Source organism: Mangifera indica, chromosome 16 (assembly GCF_011075055.1).
Source record: "Mangifera indica cultivar Alphonso chromosome 16, CATAS_Mindica_2.1, whole genome shotgun sequence".
In the NCBI taxonomy this organism is placed as follows: Eukaryota; Viridiplantae; Streptophyta; class Magnoliopsida; order Sapindales; family Anacardiaceae; genus Mangifera; species Mangifera indica.
The window spans coordinates 3,201,098-3,220,129 of NC_058152.1; the positions used below are offsets into that span (position 1 = coordinate 3,201,098).

Here is a 19,032-nt window from a genome sequence, read left to right on the forward strand (position 1 = left end):
AATAAAAATGGTGGCGATAAGAATTTTAGCTCAATTACGAAGAAGGCGGTGTTTGGACGGAACTTGATCTCTTCTGGTTCACGTTCGCGCACGTGTCAGTATCCAAAACATTTGTTTATCCCAAATGTATTTCCCCTTTTATATTTTTTTATTTATTTGTTAGAAATTGGAGTTACCTCTAATTACACAAATTTCAAGAAACATCATGCATCTTTATAGGATCCTCTATTTGCAAGACCAAACATCAATGCTGGCTCATATCAAAGGTGAAATTTGAAATACGTTTGTTGGAGTTCAAAATAAGTTTTATTTCATAAGTTTGAATGTAGATATGAGATAAACGCATACGAAATTAAATACAAGCTAGAGAGTAATAAAGAAAATGAATCTGAATAGAAGTCATACTCGATTTCTTTAATTCGCAAGCTAAGCACGACTTGTATTATTTAAAAAAAAATTTTTAAATCCTTTAGGAGAGTCGAATTGAATAACTCGTGTGAATCCAAATTGAGTTCAACTTATCTACATAAACTCTTAAATCGTAAAACAAGCCGAACACAAATTAGTATTTCTTTATGTTTGATTAATCTAAGCTAAAAACAAGTCAAACTCATCTAAAAAAAGTAAAAAATAGTTTTAGTTTGTTCAAATTCGATTTGATTTGAATCCAATCCTATTAGAAATAATAAGTTCAACAAAATCAATCAGTGTGATAAATTAAAACTAATAGTGAATTGAAAAAATTTTTTACTAAAATTATGCAAATAGTAATTTTGACGGCCAAATATTTATCCTTTCATTGATTTTTTTTTTTCAATAAAGCCATCTTTTTTAGTCGTGCCAAAGTCCTCTAAATTCTGATTGAGTTCCAAGCAGTTGATCTTCAATATTTCCCTGCATGAATTATAATAGGAGAAATGCTTGCTCTTAGAAAGTGAAGTTAATTGTTTAATTATGTAATTGAAGTTAATCTCTTTTTGATAAATTTATTTTGGATTATTTATATCATAAAATGATAATTTAATATTCAATACAATAAAACTAAATGGATTTATAGTCACTACTAATTTGTGTACGAATATTGATATGTTATTTTATAAGTAGATGATTTTGAATTGTAATAAAATAACACATATCATATAATAACATATCATTATTAGTACTCATTATGAATATTGCATTCCAACTTCAAACTTCAAACCCTAATAATATTGAATGGTAAGTTCAATAAACGAAATTTGATTATTTTAGAATAAAATTAAAATCATTTATAAAATTGGATGAAATTAACACTTAGTCTCTTAAATGATAATTCTAGGATGACACTTAAATTGTCTCTAAATTTGAGTGTTAAGTTTTGGTAAAAGAAATTAATTTTGTCCTCTAAATTAATCATTCAAAGATGAAACTAAAATCATCTCTAAATATTTTATCGTTGAAATTGAATGCTAAGTTTTGGTAGGTAAACTTAACACTTTGTTCCCTAAAATAATTATTTTGAGATGATACTAAAATCGTTCATAAAATTGAGTGCTAAGATTTAGTGGAGGAAATATCAATTTCAATTTTGTTCACTATAATGATCAGTTTGGGACAACTAAATTTGTTTTTAAATATTTCATTCTAAAAATTGAATGATAAATTTTAATTATTTTAGGATGAAACAAATTAAATTTCGTCTCTTAAATAATCATTTTAGGATGAAACAAAAATTGTCCTTAAAATTAGGTGTTAAATTTTACTGGACAGAAATAAAATTTTATCTACAAAAATGATTATATTGAGATGAAACTAAAATTATTCCTAAATAAAAAATATATCATCACTTCTAAATATTATTCGACAATAAAATTAAAACTGTCTCTAAATGTTTCGCTCCTAAATTAATAAATAATTGGTGTAGTATTTATTGGTTACCTAATTTTGCCAGGGAGAATATACAAATAAAATTAAAATTATCTCTAAATGTTTCACTCCTAAATTATCAAATAATTAATCTAGTGTTTATTGATTTCCTACTTTTGCCACGAAGAAGATACAAAAACTAGGCTTATAGTCAACACGGCCAAGGATCAATTTAAAGTAGGTATATATAAATATCAAAATAATATAATTATATATATTATTTTTATATACAAATAATGATATATTATAATATGATTAAATATTAATTTATTTTTATTTTTAATTATTTAATTATAAATAATATTATATTATTATTTATGTATAAAATTATATTATTAATATTACTCATATTAAAATCATATAACTGTTCGACAAAAGCAAAACCGTGAAGATAAAATTGTTACGTATTATTTTGTGCACCAGTTACTGCATCCGCTTGTGCAATATGCGGATTTTTCCTCTAAAGGTGACGTCTGTGAATGCACAAATAATTTTTATATTTTAATGATAAAATATTATTTAAACCAAATATCTTATATTTACGTCAGTGAATACGTAAATATACTAAAACGTGCTAAAGTAACAATAGAAATCAGTGATGGATCACAATTTTACTTTTCTGCCTAGGCATTCTCATCATCTCTTGCGTATATGAAGAAGAAAACAATATCGTTGTTGCAGCTTTTGTCCGGTGGCAGGCAAGTCCACGATCACGTGATTAAGAAAAAATCAATATATTAAACCTGTAAAGAAACAAAACGCAAAGAGCTGATAAGATTTTTAATATGATTCATCCCATAAATTAAAAGTTTATGTCAATAAAAATGTTATTAATTGAATATTAAGAAAAATAATAATATTTATTTATATAATGTTAAAAATGTCATCCCTTTCCATTTCACAATTTAAATTTTAAATTAATAAAAATTAAAATGATATGAATTTTTAAGGTTAATAAAATTGATAAAATATTAAAACTTTCAACTTGTAAACTTATATTCAAGCCTTTATCATGTTTATAAAATTTTAACTTATCTGATATAATTGTTATAACTCTAATCATTATACTTTGAGTTTATTCATTTAACAAATATATACAAAGTTTTTAGTTATTTAAAAAAAAAGTTAAAATTAAATATGTAACTGAATAAGTAAAATATAATATTATACAACAAATACGTTTTATATATGTAACTGAATAAGTAAAATTTAATGAGTAACTGAATAAGTATATATGTAACTGAATAAAAAGTTACCAAAAAAGGTTACCAAAAAAGTTACCAAAAAAGGTTACTAAAAAAGTTTAAATTATATATGTAACTGAATAAGTAAAATTTAATGAGTGTTATTATCATTATGTAATCCTGATATAGTGAAGAAAGAATTGTATTTTGATTATAATTGTTAAAATTATGAAAATTAATTCCATGATAAAAAAATTGTTTTTGGATAAGATTATGTTCTTACACAATGTTTTTAAAATCGAATCGATTATTTTTACAGATTTACGGTTCTATCGATTCAATCGATCAATTTTAATCTAAATCACTATAATTAAATAAATGATCATAAATAGTTAAATTAATATTTTTATAATATTATAAAATTATTCTATTAATTATTGTGAGTTTTATCTATTAAATATTCTTAAATTTATCACTATATTTAAATATATTTATTTATACTAATAATATAATACATAACATTAAAACAAAAATTATTCACATTAGTTTTATTTTTTTCATAATTAATTCTCGACTTCAAATTTTAATAGTATAAATTCTTCTACATTTAGAATAAAATAAATATAAAAAAACACAAAATTTATAAACCGGATTTTTTATTTACTCACACATCAAATTTATATAAATCATTGAAAGTTCATTTTTACCAAATCATTTAACTAAATTAATACAAAATCATACTTAATGCTTACTCAACCTTCTACCTACCCAATAAAGTTTTTGAATATTGAAATTTGAAGTTTGACAGAGACACGCGAGAGACTTTCTGGTTTTGTGCTTTGACTTTTAAAATAAAAGCTGAAAGACTTGTCTTTATCTATAGTATCCTGAAATTCTAAATTTTTATTTTTTTATTTTTAAAAATTTAAACACTTATTAATAAATTAATTTTTATTAAAAATCTTAATTAAAATTAGGATTGACTTTTAAAATAAATCTAGTTATAGATTAGTATTAGGCTTTAGCTTTATCATTTTTTAATTTGAAGTTTTAATATTAAAATATTAGTACATTTAATAGAAATGAAAACATGCAAATCAGGTTTTACTGATTTAAAAAAAAAACTGGGTTAACCAGTTTTGACCAAATTGTTGATAGTTAACATTAAAAAATAAATTAGACCGAACCAAAAATTGATTTTTGATTGAATCAGTTGAATTAATTGATCTAATTTTATTCTAAAAATACTGTTTATATGTCATTTGGTGAGTTTGACTACGAAGAAGCTTTGACCATATAACCTTTCAGTTTGTGGAGAATAAACAAGGCTTCACGGTTTAAGCTTCATTGAATTTATATGCCCTTTCCCTCGAATTTACAGAAAATCTCTGAAAAAGAAAAAGCTAAAATTAATGTTATTTAATAAAACCAATAAACTAAAAAAAAAAAAAAGAAACGAAAATAAAACAAAAAAAGATAAATTAAAGCCAAATAAAATTAAAAAAATAGAAGAAAAAAATTTTAGTACGAGCAATTAGAGACGTCAATAGGCCACGTTGGGTTACGCTAGCCCTGGCACGACTCATCAGGTATTTGGGTTGGGCCCTAGGCTCGTATAATAAGAGACTTTCATATCGATCAGGTTGACCATAAATTTTTAAAGCCTAAAGTCTGACCCTATATATAAGGTTCGGTTGGGCCTAAAACGGGTCGGCCGATGAACTTTAATCGAGACAATCCATTTAAACAATTTTTAAATATTTAAACAAAAATTATTTTTCAATTATTAAAATCGAAGACAGTACCTCAAATATTTTTATTTATAATCTCTTACTTACGAGTGAAAATACCGTGATTACATTATCAAAAATATTATAAGTTTATAACATAGTATAAATAAATTAATTTACATATATAATTACAAAGATAAATATAATATATATACCATAACATTTATCTCTTCGTTCTCAACATCCAATTATTATATTTTTTTAATCATTAATATATATTATAATAATATTAAATAATATTATAATAATTAATAATATAAAATCACAACATTAAATTACTTAACAGCTTAAAATTATGGTCTAAATTAAATTTTTTATAATAGTTTTTTTTAATGGATTTTTTTAGAGTAAATAAAAAGAGGGAGATTATTATTATGTATTCTTTCAATCTGTATAAATAATATTAACAAAGATATCTGATGAAAAATTCATTTGACCGATTCATATAAACTTATTCTTCTATATCTCTTTTAAAGAATATCATTTTTATTTGATGCAATTTTAAATCAAAATAGATAACTAATACCATAATAATATTACATAAATTTTTTATATGTATAAGAGAAAAAGTCTCTATATAATCCATTTTTTTTAAGTGAAACATTTTATTAAAGTTTTACTTTATATCTCTCAACCTAACTAGCCTTTCTTTATTATAAAGATTCATTTATGCTCCATTAACTTTACCCCATTAAGTAACTCCATTATTGGAGTTGGTGCTCTGGGGAAATATGTATGCAACATGTCATATAAGGATCATAGCCTGAAGATAATTGTTATACATGCAATAATCTGTTTTGAATGGGTTTTATGTTGTTTGATCATATATTTTGTTTCGATAAATTGTATGATCACTATAACATGTTTTTATGTTGTTTACATTTTGATTTGAATTAGGTTTGCATTTATTTTATTGAAAATTTGTTGAATAGATGATAATTGTGGGTTGAATGTTATTCCATCTCATGTTATCGTGCAAGATCTTGTGTTATCATGCGGTTTTTTGCACAATACTTGATTGAGAACATCTAATGGGACATCTTGGACGTGGGTTGGTGTTCAATGCCCTTAGAAATCAATTGAATTGGTATAGCAAGGCCAAAATTCCAAGAATTTACCCAAAAAAAAAGATTCTAGAAATTTCTAGATCTAGTTGAATGAACCATAAACCAATTGACTGGTTTAAATATGAGTTAAAAGCTCTTTTTTTGATCGATCTAGTTGACTGATTTATCTTGAATTGGTCAATCAACTTTTGACAATAATGGTTTTTTAGACTTTTTTGTGTCAATGTATGAAGGTTCAAACCATTGCATGTCATCACATATATCTTGAACATATTTGTTATATGTTTTGCATGTGATTCAACAACTTTTGCCCAAATTTGTATAGTCTCACAATTAAATCCAAAATCGATGTTTTGGAACTAAAATGAGTTGTTAATTAAAAAACGTGGATCAAATTAAAATTAATTAAGTGAATTAATTAACAAAGATCAAAATACATTGTATGTGGCTGATACATGCCATTTAGGCAATCAATTAACTAATGAGATGTGTTCTATTTGTTTTAACTTTTTTGGCTTAAATGTTTAAAATTTAAAAAAGTTTGCTGTGTCTTGCCTTTCTCTCTTTTGTATTTTTGTTGTATTTTCCTCCTCATCTCGCTCCCTAACATTAAAGTAACTATATAACTGATGTAATTAGGATAACAAAGAGATTTATATAATGTAACTGAAGAGGAAAAAAAAAAAAAGCAACAAATCAATCTCAAATACCCAAGAAAATAAATTATTTTGCCCTAATTTATCTAAAATTCTACCCATGCACGATAACCCATTTTAACCGTGCATAATAAATTCAATTTATATTCTTTCATAATCAATGATATAACTCATTCGTTGACTAATATGTTCATAATCACTATATAAAGGAGCAAAACCTAACTTAAGAGGTGGAATTTCTCTCACATTTATATATCTACATTCAACTTAGACATTCGATCAGCCTGAGATTCTCAATAAAGAATAATAACAGAGCTTACAGCAGTATTAAAGAGCAACCAGTATCATTTCATGGCGTACAAAACCAAATAGCAGCAACAGTATCATAGCAGGTAACATCTAAAACGTAGATAATTAGTATTTTGCTAACATAATCCGACTCCTGCAAGAAAATCCAGAGAATATTAAAATGACAATCAAGAGAATGTGTCCACATCCTGAGTTGGCAGCCTATCATCAGCTTGCGTGCCTGAAATAAAGCCAGCCTGAAAGCATACTGAATAGCATAAAAGAAGTCACTTCAACATCCTGGAATGGAGAACTACAAAGCAAAAAAAATCATAAGAGTTAACAAAATTAATGGAAATACTAGAATTTTAAGAGAGAAAGTTCATGGTTTGTGAAACTTTTACTTATCTAATATAATTAGTCCAGACACTCTATCCCACTTACATCACCTTTTCTATAAGAAGATTTCAACCTTCAAGTTTCCATGATGAATGACCCATATTACTGTAAAATACAATGAATATTTCCATCAATAATTCAGATAAAACAGTTTTTTAAATATGAGAAGTCACTGAAAAAAAAGTTGAAAGAAGATTTAAATATGTGAGTCAGCTTACCATGTAGAAGAAATAACAAAGTGGCCACTTTTTTTGAGGGCATTACTATAAGAAAGATGCTTACTAGTTGCTTGTATGTGTTGAGAACATAAAAACTAAACAAAACAAGGCTTGAGAAAAAAATATATATTATTTTTATTTTATTCATGAATTTTTTGACATTTTATTTAATAGAACTTACCATTCGGTCTCCATCCAATGCTTGTATATTCGTGAATGAGGAGACCAACTATCCACAATTTCAAATGATCTTAATACAAGGTCTATTTTATGATGTTTTGACAACAATTTAGATAACACTTCAAACAGTCATGAATAGAACAATTTATACTATTCAATCGTTTGTCTCTATCCACTCTTCCCTCTCTTTTCAAATCATCATATTGGGCATACAACAAAGTCACTCCACATTTTTTCACACCGATATCGAGTAGGGTTATCCATAATTTCAACAAAGAACGTAATGACACCCTGACTATTCAAATCGAGTGTAAGCAATTCCACGGACATTATCTTGCCATCATAACCCAAAAATACATGATCTGATTGAAAAATCTCAGTCGTAATCCCTTTTGAATCAAATAAACATCCTGAGGAAATGATTTTTCCGTTAACACTAAGAAAAAATCCAACTTGAGAAATACGAAGTTGTTGATATTCTTGTAATGATACACTAGCACATAAGATAAAACCAATTAAATAATCATTGAGCCAACCTATTGGAAGCTCTATAAAAGTATCATTACTTTAAAGTCAAACCAGTTTGGAATTTCACTTCCAACATAGCATATGTAAGAACTTGGCCAAGTAGGCACCGTTGTTCCTTTGATATCTTGTACACGTATAGATACACATTTAAATAATAAGTAAAAGTTTTAAATAGAAAATATACCGATTAAAGATTTATCAACTTTGTCTTAGATTATTCCTTATCAATTGATAATTTTGATATCTAGTGTTGTGGTATCGTTTTATATGCATTAAAAATTTTCACAGATTAAAGTTCCTGATTTAAAATAAGACTATCTAGTATTTCATTATAACAAATAAAAAAAATTATATATATATATATATATATATATATATATATATATATATTAATTTTTTAGCAATATTTGTTCAGTCATGACCTATCTTAATTCCAACAGTAGTCAACCCTAATTTGATGAAAGCTTGGGTGTCCTTATTCTAAGAAAGAAGTGTGGTTTGATAATCAGAGTACTAATTGGTTGGCCTTTTATCCTCCTAATCCGATAAATGTACCAAATACACCTAAAATCCTAAAATTGGCAAGGCACTACAAGGGTAGGGTTATTTGATAAATTTATAAAAATTAAAATTTTAATCCACATGTCTTTTACTATTAAAATGAAATATGTATACTGATATTTAAATTTTCATGGGAGGATAAAAGTTATAAATCTTGAAAATTCAAGTTTAATAGAAAAAGAATTGACATGGGAAAATAGAGAAACTAAGAGATAGACTTACCTTTGAGCGACCCCACACATCTAATTTTCTCTTAATAAAATGAAGATTGTCTGCCAGATCTAAATTTATTTTGGAACAATTGATGAAGCCAATTGTCTCCCAAAAACGTCGAAAACTTAGGAATGAAGCCGGTAGACTTGATATTGATTCAAGAGACGTGCAATTATTTGCTTCTAAACATACGAAGTTGACCGGAAGCTCTGGTAAGGATTTAAGTCTTTGACAATTGTTTAAAGAAAGCCATTCCAACTTAGAGAGGTTTTTGATGCTCACTGGTAGCCTCTCAAAATTGTTTTGGTCAAGAAACAAATGTTTCAATGAGAGTAATTGACCAATATTGTTGGGTATTTCTGCTAAAGCAACTTCCATCATGTCAAGTCTCCACAAACCCGTTAAATTTTCTATGTCATTCGGCAATCTGTCAAGTTTGGTACAACCCGAGAGATTAAGACGTATAAGAGATTTTAACTCACGAATACTCTCAGGTAACTTCTCAAGTCTTGAACAATTTCTAAGATACAACACTTCTAGTCTAAGTAGATGCTCTATTGATAGCAATTCTTTTATAGCAGTTCCATCTAGATATAATATCTCAACTGTACAAGGAAGATATGAAACTGTTTTGAGATTTGAGCAATCGGAGAGATAAATGTGCCGTAGAGATCTCCAATGAACACTGATTGAAAAAATTTTTAAGCCTTTGCAACCTTGTAGATTCAGGATAACAAGTTTATAAAGATTATGGATAGATGAGAAACTCTTAAGTTTTGTACAACCTTTCAAAATCAAGCTCTCCAGATTTGGGATAAGTGAAAAATTTGGCATTCGACATAGATGTTTAGCGTGACTGAGGTCAATATGTTTCAAATTAACAAGTTTCTGTAAAAAAAAAATAAATGAATTAAAACAATATAAATAACATACATATTGAAGTAAAAAAGAGCAATATATATATGAGTTAACATATACCTGATTACCAGTCCAAAGTTTTTCAACTTTGCTATTAGGCATCAAAAGTGCAACAAGGTTCTTTGGATTAAAATTTGGTGGCAATGATTTGGCAAAATATCCATGCTAACAAGGTACCTTAGCTCACCGAAATCGTATTTAAGGACCTCAAAACCATGCACCTTCTTTGCATCATTGGAGCTATTATTTTTCAAGAATCTTAAGTTAAGGCGCAATACAGAGGAGTCAGATTTAGTCACCTTCTCTTCAGGCTCGAACCCATAAAATTCCAAGAATCTTAGGTTTCGCATGTTGTTGAATGTTTTGGGATTTAAATGCAACTCTCCTACTTTAGTCATATCCAACCGTATACTTCGAATTGTAGTACTTCCCTGGTAGTTATGAGCATATTGAAGAAAAGTCAGTATGAAAATGCTTAATTGTTTTTTTTTCAAGCTTGTAGATATAAGAAATATAAGAAATGTATCATTAATACCCAATACCAATTAAATTAATTCCCAATGATAACGACAAATGAATATTTTGCAAGCTAATATTTTATAATATCTCATGTATAAAGTAGAAATAAGAAATTAGTATTTTGACTCTTACCATATTACCCTTCAATATTGAAAAGATATCCTCATGATCCCACAACCGACTACGTTTGCTAGGATTGTTTGATTATTCTCGAACAATTTCTCTACCCATATCTTGAAGTAAATCATGCATTGTTATGGTGTTAAATGACGCAGTTATGAGAGACTTTTCAATGAAAACATTTATATAAATATGAGAGTCCAAGTCACTAGTATTCAAGATTGCCTCTATAAGATCTCTTTTATACCCTTTAAAGAAACATGCAATATCCAAAAATACATCCTTCTCTTTATCATGTAATCCATCATAACTTACTTTTAACACCTTTTGAATACTTCCATGAGTATGAGTTTTTAAGTTCGCTAGTGCACTTTCCCATTCTTTCTTTGTCCTATCGAATAGATAGGAACCTAAAACTTTGAGAGCCAATGGAACACCTTTAGCATGTTCTACTACACTTGATGCTAACCCAATATAATGTTCTATTGGATTGTTTTCTTTAAAGGCATATATGGAAAAAAGTTACAAAGCCTCGTCAAAATATAAGCCTTTCATCTCGTGTATGTGATGCACTCCACAATTTGTTAACACTTGTTTATCCCTTTGTTATGATTATTTGACTTTCTGAATCCAAGTAGTTAGAAACTTCCATTAAAAAATCTATTTGTTTTAAATCTGCAATCACATCATCAAACACAATGAGAACTTTCTTGCGGTTAAGCCTTTCTCTTGGGAAGATGAATCCAATATTGGGATGTATATCCCCTAAAAGTGCATGACTGAGCTTTTGGTGCATGCCATTTAGTCCCCCACTTTTCTCTGATTCTTCTCTAATATTTTCAATGAAGTAAAAAGCTTCAAACTGTCTAGAGATTTTGTTAAATATAGCTTTCGCAAGAGTAGTTTTACCTATGCCTCCAATGCCCCAAATGCCTACCGTGCGTACACCCTCTGTACATAATAAATTTTCAGTTTTCTCGATCGATGAATCTAGTCCAACTAGGTTCTTAGTGTAAAATACAGAGGAGTCATAGTCTAATCTTTTCAAGAAACCGTCGACAATATTTATTACAAGTGATGCTTCATTCCTACAAAGTAAAAATAAAAAATGAATAAAATGACACTACAGAGATATTGTCTTAAATTTTTGTTTGACAATACTAGTTTACTAGTATTGTATAGGACTTTTACCTATTAATCAATTGTAGATTTAGTTATCTAAAAAAAAAAGAGAGACCAATAGAATAACTATTCTCTTAAATTTGAAGAACAAAAAAAAGAGACAGTTGAAAGTAGGATTACTACTTACTGCATATTTGACATTGATAAATAAATTTACAATTACCCATAATTCTTTGAATCAAAACCAGATAGGTTGGCCGCATCCCTTAAAGCAGTCCTCCATCTTTGCAACATCTCTGAATCATCCATAAAACGCTCTTCAAGCTTAGCAAATGCCTCCCTAACATCCCCAGTTTGATTCCTGACATCAGATGGATCTACCTCATAGAAGACCGGTAGTACGATCTGATTATACTTCTTGTAACATTTAACTATCTTTTCAAGTTCTATGAGGCACCATCTGGACGAAGCATACCCTTTAGAGAAAATGATAACTGAGATCTTTGAATGTTTAATTGCCTTCAAAAGAGATGGAGAAATTTCTTCTGCTCTGACAAGATTATCATCAATGAAGGTTTTAATTTTTTTCCGACATAAGGCTTCATATAGATGGCTGGTAATCTTTTTCCGAGTGTCCTCACCATAGAAACTAAGGAATACCTCATTCTCTAGTTTAGGAGTAATTGATGAAGAAGAAGAAGAAGAAGCCATTAGATGGGAGGCACTTATAGGAGTAATTGATGAAGATGAAGAAGAAGAAGCCATTAGATTGGCGGCACTTATAGGAGTAATTGATGATGAAGAAGATGAAGAAGCCATTAGATGAGAGGCACTGCCCCTTAACAGTGAGGGCTAAACTAAATATCACATAATTGAGTAATTGACTGTATATTCCGCCATGACTGAGTCTGTGCATTGATCCCCAAGCAAGTGCCTTTTCCTTCTGTTATTTTAATGTTATTTTCTGAACTCTCAGCTCAGTGTAAGTCAAATATTCTACTTAAACTATTTGCATAAATCCATACAATAAGCCAAAACCATCCATCCATATATCTTTTAAAATTCAATTTGCCACTCCCGTCTCCACAGACCCCCATTACAATTCATCAGCATATAAAAATTATTCGGCTTTCATCTCTTACCGGAAGATGGCCTACCTTTTAATTTTTTTCCTTTATCTCCTTTCCCGGAAAATGACCTGCCTTCCCCTTTTTTGACATTATTTACTTGGCCATTAGCATTAGGTGGGCTTGTCACACTAAATTTAAAATAGAGTAACTAACATTTTCCCACCCAAGGTTTAGTGCAAAAACCCTTTTTCACCCTCGATTAGTATTAATAACATTTTTCCACCCAAATTATAACTCTGTCAACAGAATATTCAAAAATATACCATTATCATAATACCCTTTTGAAGTTATTTTTTATTATTATTTATTTTTATGTAAAATTACTCAAATACCCTTATAATTTCTTTAGATAATATAATGATTTTATCAAGAAATGGACACAGTAATAACCGGATTCTCTGTGTTCTGTCTTCGTATTAGTATATGAAAATTGCAAATTCAAAAGTATATCTCAATTCTGTATTAAAATTCTAAAAGAAAGCCAAATAGAATAGTCAATCTTTCAACAATCACAACAGCACATCAATTTAAAAAAAAAAAAAACTAAAATAAGAGACCGAAATCCTGCACTACATTGGCTAAGTTTTGTAATTTGAGGAGGGTTTGCAATCGCACAGTCATGTTTTGAAAACAGGATTTTGCTGAGATATGTATATGTCCACTGCATTGGTTGATATGTACTCAAAGCATGGGAAAATGGGTTGGGCCAACAAAGTATTTGATGAAATGACTAACAAAAGTTTAGTGTCATGGACAGCTCTCATTTCTGGGCATGCGAGGTCTGGCGAAATAGTTCATGCGAAGAAATTTTTTTATGAGATGTCTGAGATTGAGAGAGGAGACTCTGTTGTATAGATGTAAAAATACTCAGTATCAATTCATTCTTAGGATTTGATTTATCTTCCAGTTTTCGCAGAAGTACAACTAAGCAAAAGGATGAAATGAAGAAGAAGATAACCTATGAAAAACTAAGAAACGAAAGCAAAGAAAAAGTAAAATGAAGAGAGTTTGGAAAATATATCACTAGAAGATGAAAACATTAAATTTTTCAAATGAACAACAAGAAAAGCTATGAAAGAAAACAAAGAGAAAGCATGAAACGAAGAGAAAGTTTGGAAAATATGTCCACTATGAGAAGAAAAACATTCAATTTCCCTGACACAATCGTAAATATCTTTGATTATTAAAGATAAATTACGTAATTACCCTTTTACTCCAATTTTTCCGTTGATGTCGTTACAGCATAGGTGGAAAAATGTTATTACTACTAATTAGAGGTGAAAATATGTTTTTTCACCAAACCTTGGGTGGGACAATGTTAGTTATTCATCAAAACAACTAAATTTTAAAATATTAGGTGTCATCGTTACACTAATTTAATATTGTGATCTTTATCTTGTACCATATTTATGCAAAGCAATCTTAAAATTTTAAAACTTTCTCTCAATTTTATTATGGATTAGGTGAGATTCAATTTTAGAACACTAGTAATAAAATAATGATGTTCATATTGGAGTTGGTGCTCTAGAGTTAATTCTCTTTATAATAAGTACATAGTTAAGTTATATTTATAACTCTTTGCGGTATTCTTTATTTATAAATACATATATATGTCAAAATAAATATCCTTAGGATGACTGAACCATGACAAGGGGATCAATCATATCAACTGATTGTGAAACCCTATACTCATATAAGGTGATTGTTTTAGAAACGTCCATTATCCAACTAAGGGTATATGTAATATTGTTAGGACTATTATAGTGTTAAACGATTCCTTTGAAAGATGGTGACAAATGTCACATATCAAAGTTGTTTGAAGATAACTAAATACAATATGTGTGTGCACGTTATGTAGACGTGTCCACTAGACTAACCTACTAAGAAGATTCTATATGAATGATTACCTCAGTGTTTATAAAACATATCCTTTAATGAATGATGATATATGTGATCCTTCAATTTGAAGTTACAAAATCATCTTGCATAAAAGATTGATATGGTTTGACACAAGTCCAACATAATCCTTAAGAAAGGATTACTAAAATAGTGGTGATTGATCATACTGGGAGATATTTGAAGGCTATAGTGGATCAATATAGGATTCATCACTCTTGGATATGAGAGCTGATATCTCCTATAAGCCCATTGATAGACATCAATGATTATTTGAATTTGAAGTTATAGTAGAATTGAGTCATTGTTTAGTCTAATATTGTATATCTAGTTGATACAAACATTAGTCAATTCATATCAAAGACTCCTTAAGGTAGATATTAATTTTATGTTTCAACCTTGAAAAAATATCATATGTTGAAATAATCAAATTGTACAGTAACTATATTGTTGACAATTAAAAATCAACTGCTGACATTTTATATATTGGGTAACTATGATACCTTGTTAGAGATCAATCTTAATTCATGAACGAAAAGTTGTTGGATTGTAGATTTAACATCAATTCATACACTACCAATATGGTAGAGAGCTTATGTGTCATATAAAACAGAGATAGGTCAAGTTTTAGGGGCATTAGGTTGATGAAATGAATCGAGTCCGATGTATGGATTGTACATTTCGAGTCTTGTAAAATTATTAGACTTGAAATATGAACTTTTGTACTTTGAAGACCAAGATGAAATAACCCAGGATGAGTGGGTAAAAGGGTAATTAAGAAGTGTTGACTTTATTCAAATTAGATAACAATAAGTTGAAAATGGATAATGTCAGGTCACATGCACAACTACATACATGCTTGTGTGTTATCATAGGTTAATCTTATCCATCGATCTTATAACATATCCAAAATTTTGGATAATAATAAATTCAATAGAACATGATAAAAGTCCAAGACTTCATTTTAAAGCTTGGGGTTGTTGACATAAACAAGCATGAAAAATTTATTATGACAACTTTATATTGACAAATACTCTACAGGTGCCAAACATATGAAATTAAAGCATTTTGCTATTAGGAAGGTTTAGAGACAAAATAATCCCTATTCAATATTTGAGTATTTATCTTTTAATTGTTGACTTGTTATCGAGGGTCTATAACTAAAGTTATTTAAGGAACATGCTCTTAGAGATTGGCTTCATTATGTTGATTAGAGATGTTAAATGGGTTAGATTAATTTATGGCTCAATATGAGACACGATTAAAAAACTTAGCCTAAAAGAGCATGATCTACTGTTGTAATAGATCGTGCTAGATTTTTGGGTCTTATGAGTCATGTTGCAAGCTTGACCCAACCTTATCCGACACTGTAACCTTGCTTAGAAAATTTAAAAAAAAATATTTTTTGAATTTTGAGAAGCCAGAATATGTGTTTTCAATTATGTTTAAGATTACGCTTACAATAACTGCCACAACTCAAATTAATTTTACAAAAGTACAGTCATAATTATAAATAATAAAGAAGATACAACAGTGAATTCCGTGTATATATCACCGCACAACACAACCCTAACCCTTAACCTTAAAACGCTTAATAAAAATCCTTCACCCAAATAAGCTAGCATAAAACTAATGAAGAAAATAACATACAGCACACAAACATACTTTAAACATTCTAATCAGAGCCGTAGAGAACATTATTTACGATGGGACGAGCTCTACACATGACCTCCAATGCTTCGGCTTTGGGCATGGTGATACCTTTTCCTTCAGCCATATCAACCATTTCTTCACCAATCCTTTCCCACTCAAAGCACTGAATCAACGACCCCAAAGCCAATCCGACAACCCGCTGGGCCAGGCCTGCTCCAGGACAGGTCCGCCTTCCGAGTCCGAATGGCATTATTAGCTTGTGGGCCTGACTTTCGTCATTTAAAAACCTCTCGGGTTTGAAGTCGTTGGGGTCATTCCACAGAGTGTGGTCTCTATGAATGGCCCATGCATTGACCAATAAAATTGTTTCACGTGGCACATCGTATCCCCCTACAGTGCAGTCATCGGATGGCATGTGAGGAAGCAGAAGTGGAGCTGCTGGATAGAGTCGAAGAGTCTCTGATACAATGCTTTGAACATATGGCACTTTAGATAGATCAGGTTCATCCATCAAACGAGCTTGGCCAATTTGAGTGTCTAATTCTGTTCTTGCTTTCTTCAATATTTCTGGGTGATTCACCAAATTTGACATTGCCCATTCTAATGTAACTGATGATGTATCTGTTCCCGCTAATAGCATTGCCTGTATAGGTAAATTAAATAAATTATTAGTAAAAAGAAAAGGAAATTATATAATTTAAAAGAGAAAAAAAAGCTTTATCTAGTATTAAAATATATGATTTAGCTAGAAAAACACTTTTGTTTCTCAAATTAAGAACCATGCAAAAATAAAATAAAGTTACAAGATCATGCTGATTATCCAAGTATTTCTCCACAGGCCCTAAGCAAAGCAGTTTATATTTATAGAATAATAATTTATTGTGATAAATTATATATATTTCTTATCCTAAGTCAAAATGTATATATAGATTAAGTGCTAAGAAGATTTAACATGGAAGAAATTAAGAGAAGATCTTTTCACTTTTATATAACATGTAACTCCCTAAAGAGATGTGCATGCAATTGCCTACTAACATTTAAGATAATTTAGATATACAAAATATAATATGTACATTCAACATGGAAGAAGATTTAGTATGAAGGAATAAAAATCTATTGTGATAGATTGTATAAGTTTTTTAAAGCGTAAATAGATAAAGTGTTAAAGAATATTTTGTAAGAAAAAATCTAAGAAAAGATTCGTTTTGATTATATATAATGTATAATTTTCTGGAGAGATGTGCTTGTAATTGCCCCCTAATATTTAAAATAATTTTGATAAATCAAAATAATAGGTACATTGATCATAAATATTAATAAAACTGATAAAATATTAAAATTTAAAAAAAAAAATCTAAGTTCAAATCTCTGTTTTATGGATTTAGACAGACCCAATTACCCAAAAAAATATTAAAAGAAGAAAATAAGTTGAATTTGACTAACCAGAACAAGGCCTTTGATAATTTGATCAGTGTAATACTCTGGCTGTGATTCTTGCAATGTAAGCAGATGATCAATCATAGTATTCATGCTCTCTAAATTACTCTTTTTGCATCTATGTTCATCAATTAAACCTTGCAAAAACCCATCAACGTTTTTACTAATCCTTGAAATTTTCTTCTGAAAATCACCACCATCAATCCAATTCAAGATGGGCAAGAAATCTCCTGGATTCGAGACCCCAGCATATGATACAGCCTCCTTAACAGTCTTCCTAAACCCCCTAGCCTCTTCTTCATCCTCCACTTCATCGCCGTAGTACCGCTTCCCTGCTACCATTCTCATCATAATATTAAAAGTTAACTCTGAAAACATTGTTTTAAGCTGCACCTTTGAAAACCCTTGTAGTGATCCACAAGACAGTTTTTTTAGTAGCTGTCTGATTTCTTCCCTTCTGATGGATAAAAACATGTTAAGACGATGTGATGAGAACACTTCAATGGCAGCTATGCGACGAAGGTTGCGCCAGTGATCACCGTAGGGGGATTGCGGAAGAGTGGTGTAGTTATAGCCAAGGTGCTTGCCGATGAGTAACTTTGGGCGATTGGCTAAAATGATATCGTTTTTCGTAAAACATTCCTCAGCAACTGTTAGGGATGAAACTATTGTCACAGGGCGGGAGCCGAATCGAAGGGACATGATGGGGCCATATTTTTGTGACAGTTTGTGCAGAGAGCGATGCATAGGGTGTTTGATGAGGCGAAGGTGCCCTAGAATGGGTAATGAAGGCGGGCTTGGAGGGAGATTTTTGCGGCTTTTTCTTGAATGAATCAGCAATTTCAAAGCGAGAATGATGAAGAGAAGAGAAAGAGATGAGTAGAGGATGGCTGTGTCTTGCATTTTTAGTAGCCTAGGATTCAGCTTTGCTATGATTTTTTAATAATGTAGGATTTGATGATGAATGATGAGCAGCAAAAATTATTGAAAAGATTTGTGATTTGTGGCGTATTTATAGAGGCCGTGACTGTAATGAATTAGTCCAAGCTAAAATAAAAATGGTGACGATGAAGTTTTAGCTCAACTATGAAGAAGGCGGAGTTTGGATAGAATTTGATCTCTTCTGGCTCAGGTACGCGCACACGTCAGTATCCAAAACATTTTTTTATCCAAACCGAGTTTGATCTGTCCATATTAATTTGAGTCTAACATAAACTCTTGGATTGTAAAATAAATCAAATCGAATTA

The 19,032-nt window shown here is 29.5% G+C and overlaps 3 protein-coding genes across 3 annotated transcripts; all 3 read right to left on the bottom strand.

Annotated features, from left to right (window-relative positions):
• Window positions 1–8,249: 8,249 nt before the first annotated feature.
• Window positions 8,250–11,860, bottom strand: LOC123199594 (disease resistance protein RPV1-like). Its single transcript, XM_044614624.1, has 6 exons — window positions 11,856–11,860; window positions 11,232–11,634; window positions 10,085–10,338; window positions 9,968–9,998; window positions 8,999–9,877; window positions 8,250–8,339 (listed from the first exon to the last, which is right to left on the bottom strand). The coding sequence occupies exons 1-6, from the start codon at window positions 11,858–11,860 to the stop codon at window positions 8,250–8,252; spliced, it is 1,662 nt and encodes a 553-aa protein (XP_044470559.1).
• Window position 11,861: 1 nt separating this feature from the next.
• Window positions 11,862–12,582, bottom strand: LOC123199813 (disease resistance protein RPV1-like). Its single transcript, XM_044614881.1, has one exon. It carries the CDS (start codon window positions 12,485–12,487, stop codon window positions 11,888–11,890), a length of 600 nt encoding a protein of 199 aa, XP_044470816.1. The 5' UTR covers window positions 12,488–12,582; the 3' UTR covers window positions 11,862–11,887.
• A 3,638-nt stretch (window positions 12,583–16,220) lies between these two features.
• On the bottom strand, window positions 16,221–18,807 carry LOC123198617 (cytochrome P450 81Q32-like). The gene is made up of 2 exons (XM_044613336.1): window positions 17,791–18,807; window positions 16,221–16,990 (listed from the first exon to the last, which is right to left on the bottom strand). Exons 1-2 carry the CDS (start codon window positions 18,685–18,687, stop codon window positions 16,370–16,372), a joined length of 1,518 nt encoding a protein of 505 aa, XP_044469271.1. The 5' UTR covers window positions 18,688–18,807; the 3' UTR covers window positions 16,221–16,369.
• Window positions 18,808–19,032: the final 225 nt, after the last annotated feature.

Bases quoted from the DNA above. Each gene is read 5' to 3' on its own strand.
- LOC123199813 (XM_044614881.1), bottom strand. From the start codon at position 12,487: ATGGCTTCTTCATCTTCTTCATCATCAATTACTCCTATAAGTGCCGCC.
- LOC123199594 (XM_044614624.1), bottom strand. The intron at 9,878-9,967 runs GTATATGTTAAC...TTTTTTTTACAG, and splicing joins AACTTTGGACTGGTAATCAG to AAACTTGTTAATTTGAAACA. The intron at 8,340-8,998 runs GTAAGTCTATCT...TACGTGTACAAG, and splicing joins ATGTGTGGGGTCGCTCAAAG to ATATCAAAGGAACAACGGTG.
- LOC123198617 (XM_044613336.1), bottom strand. From the start codon at position 18,687: ATGCAAGACACAGCCATCCTCTACTCATCTCTTTCTCTTCTCTTCATC. The intron at 16,991-17,790 runs GTTAGTCAAATT...TTACCTATACAG, and splicing joins TTATCAAAGGCCTTGTTCTG to GCAATGCTATTAGCGGGAAC.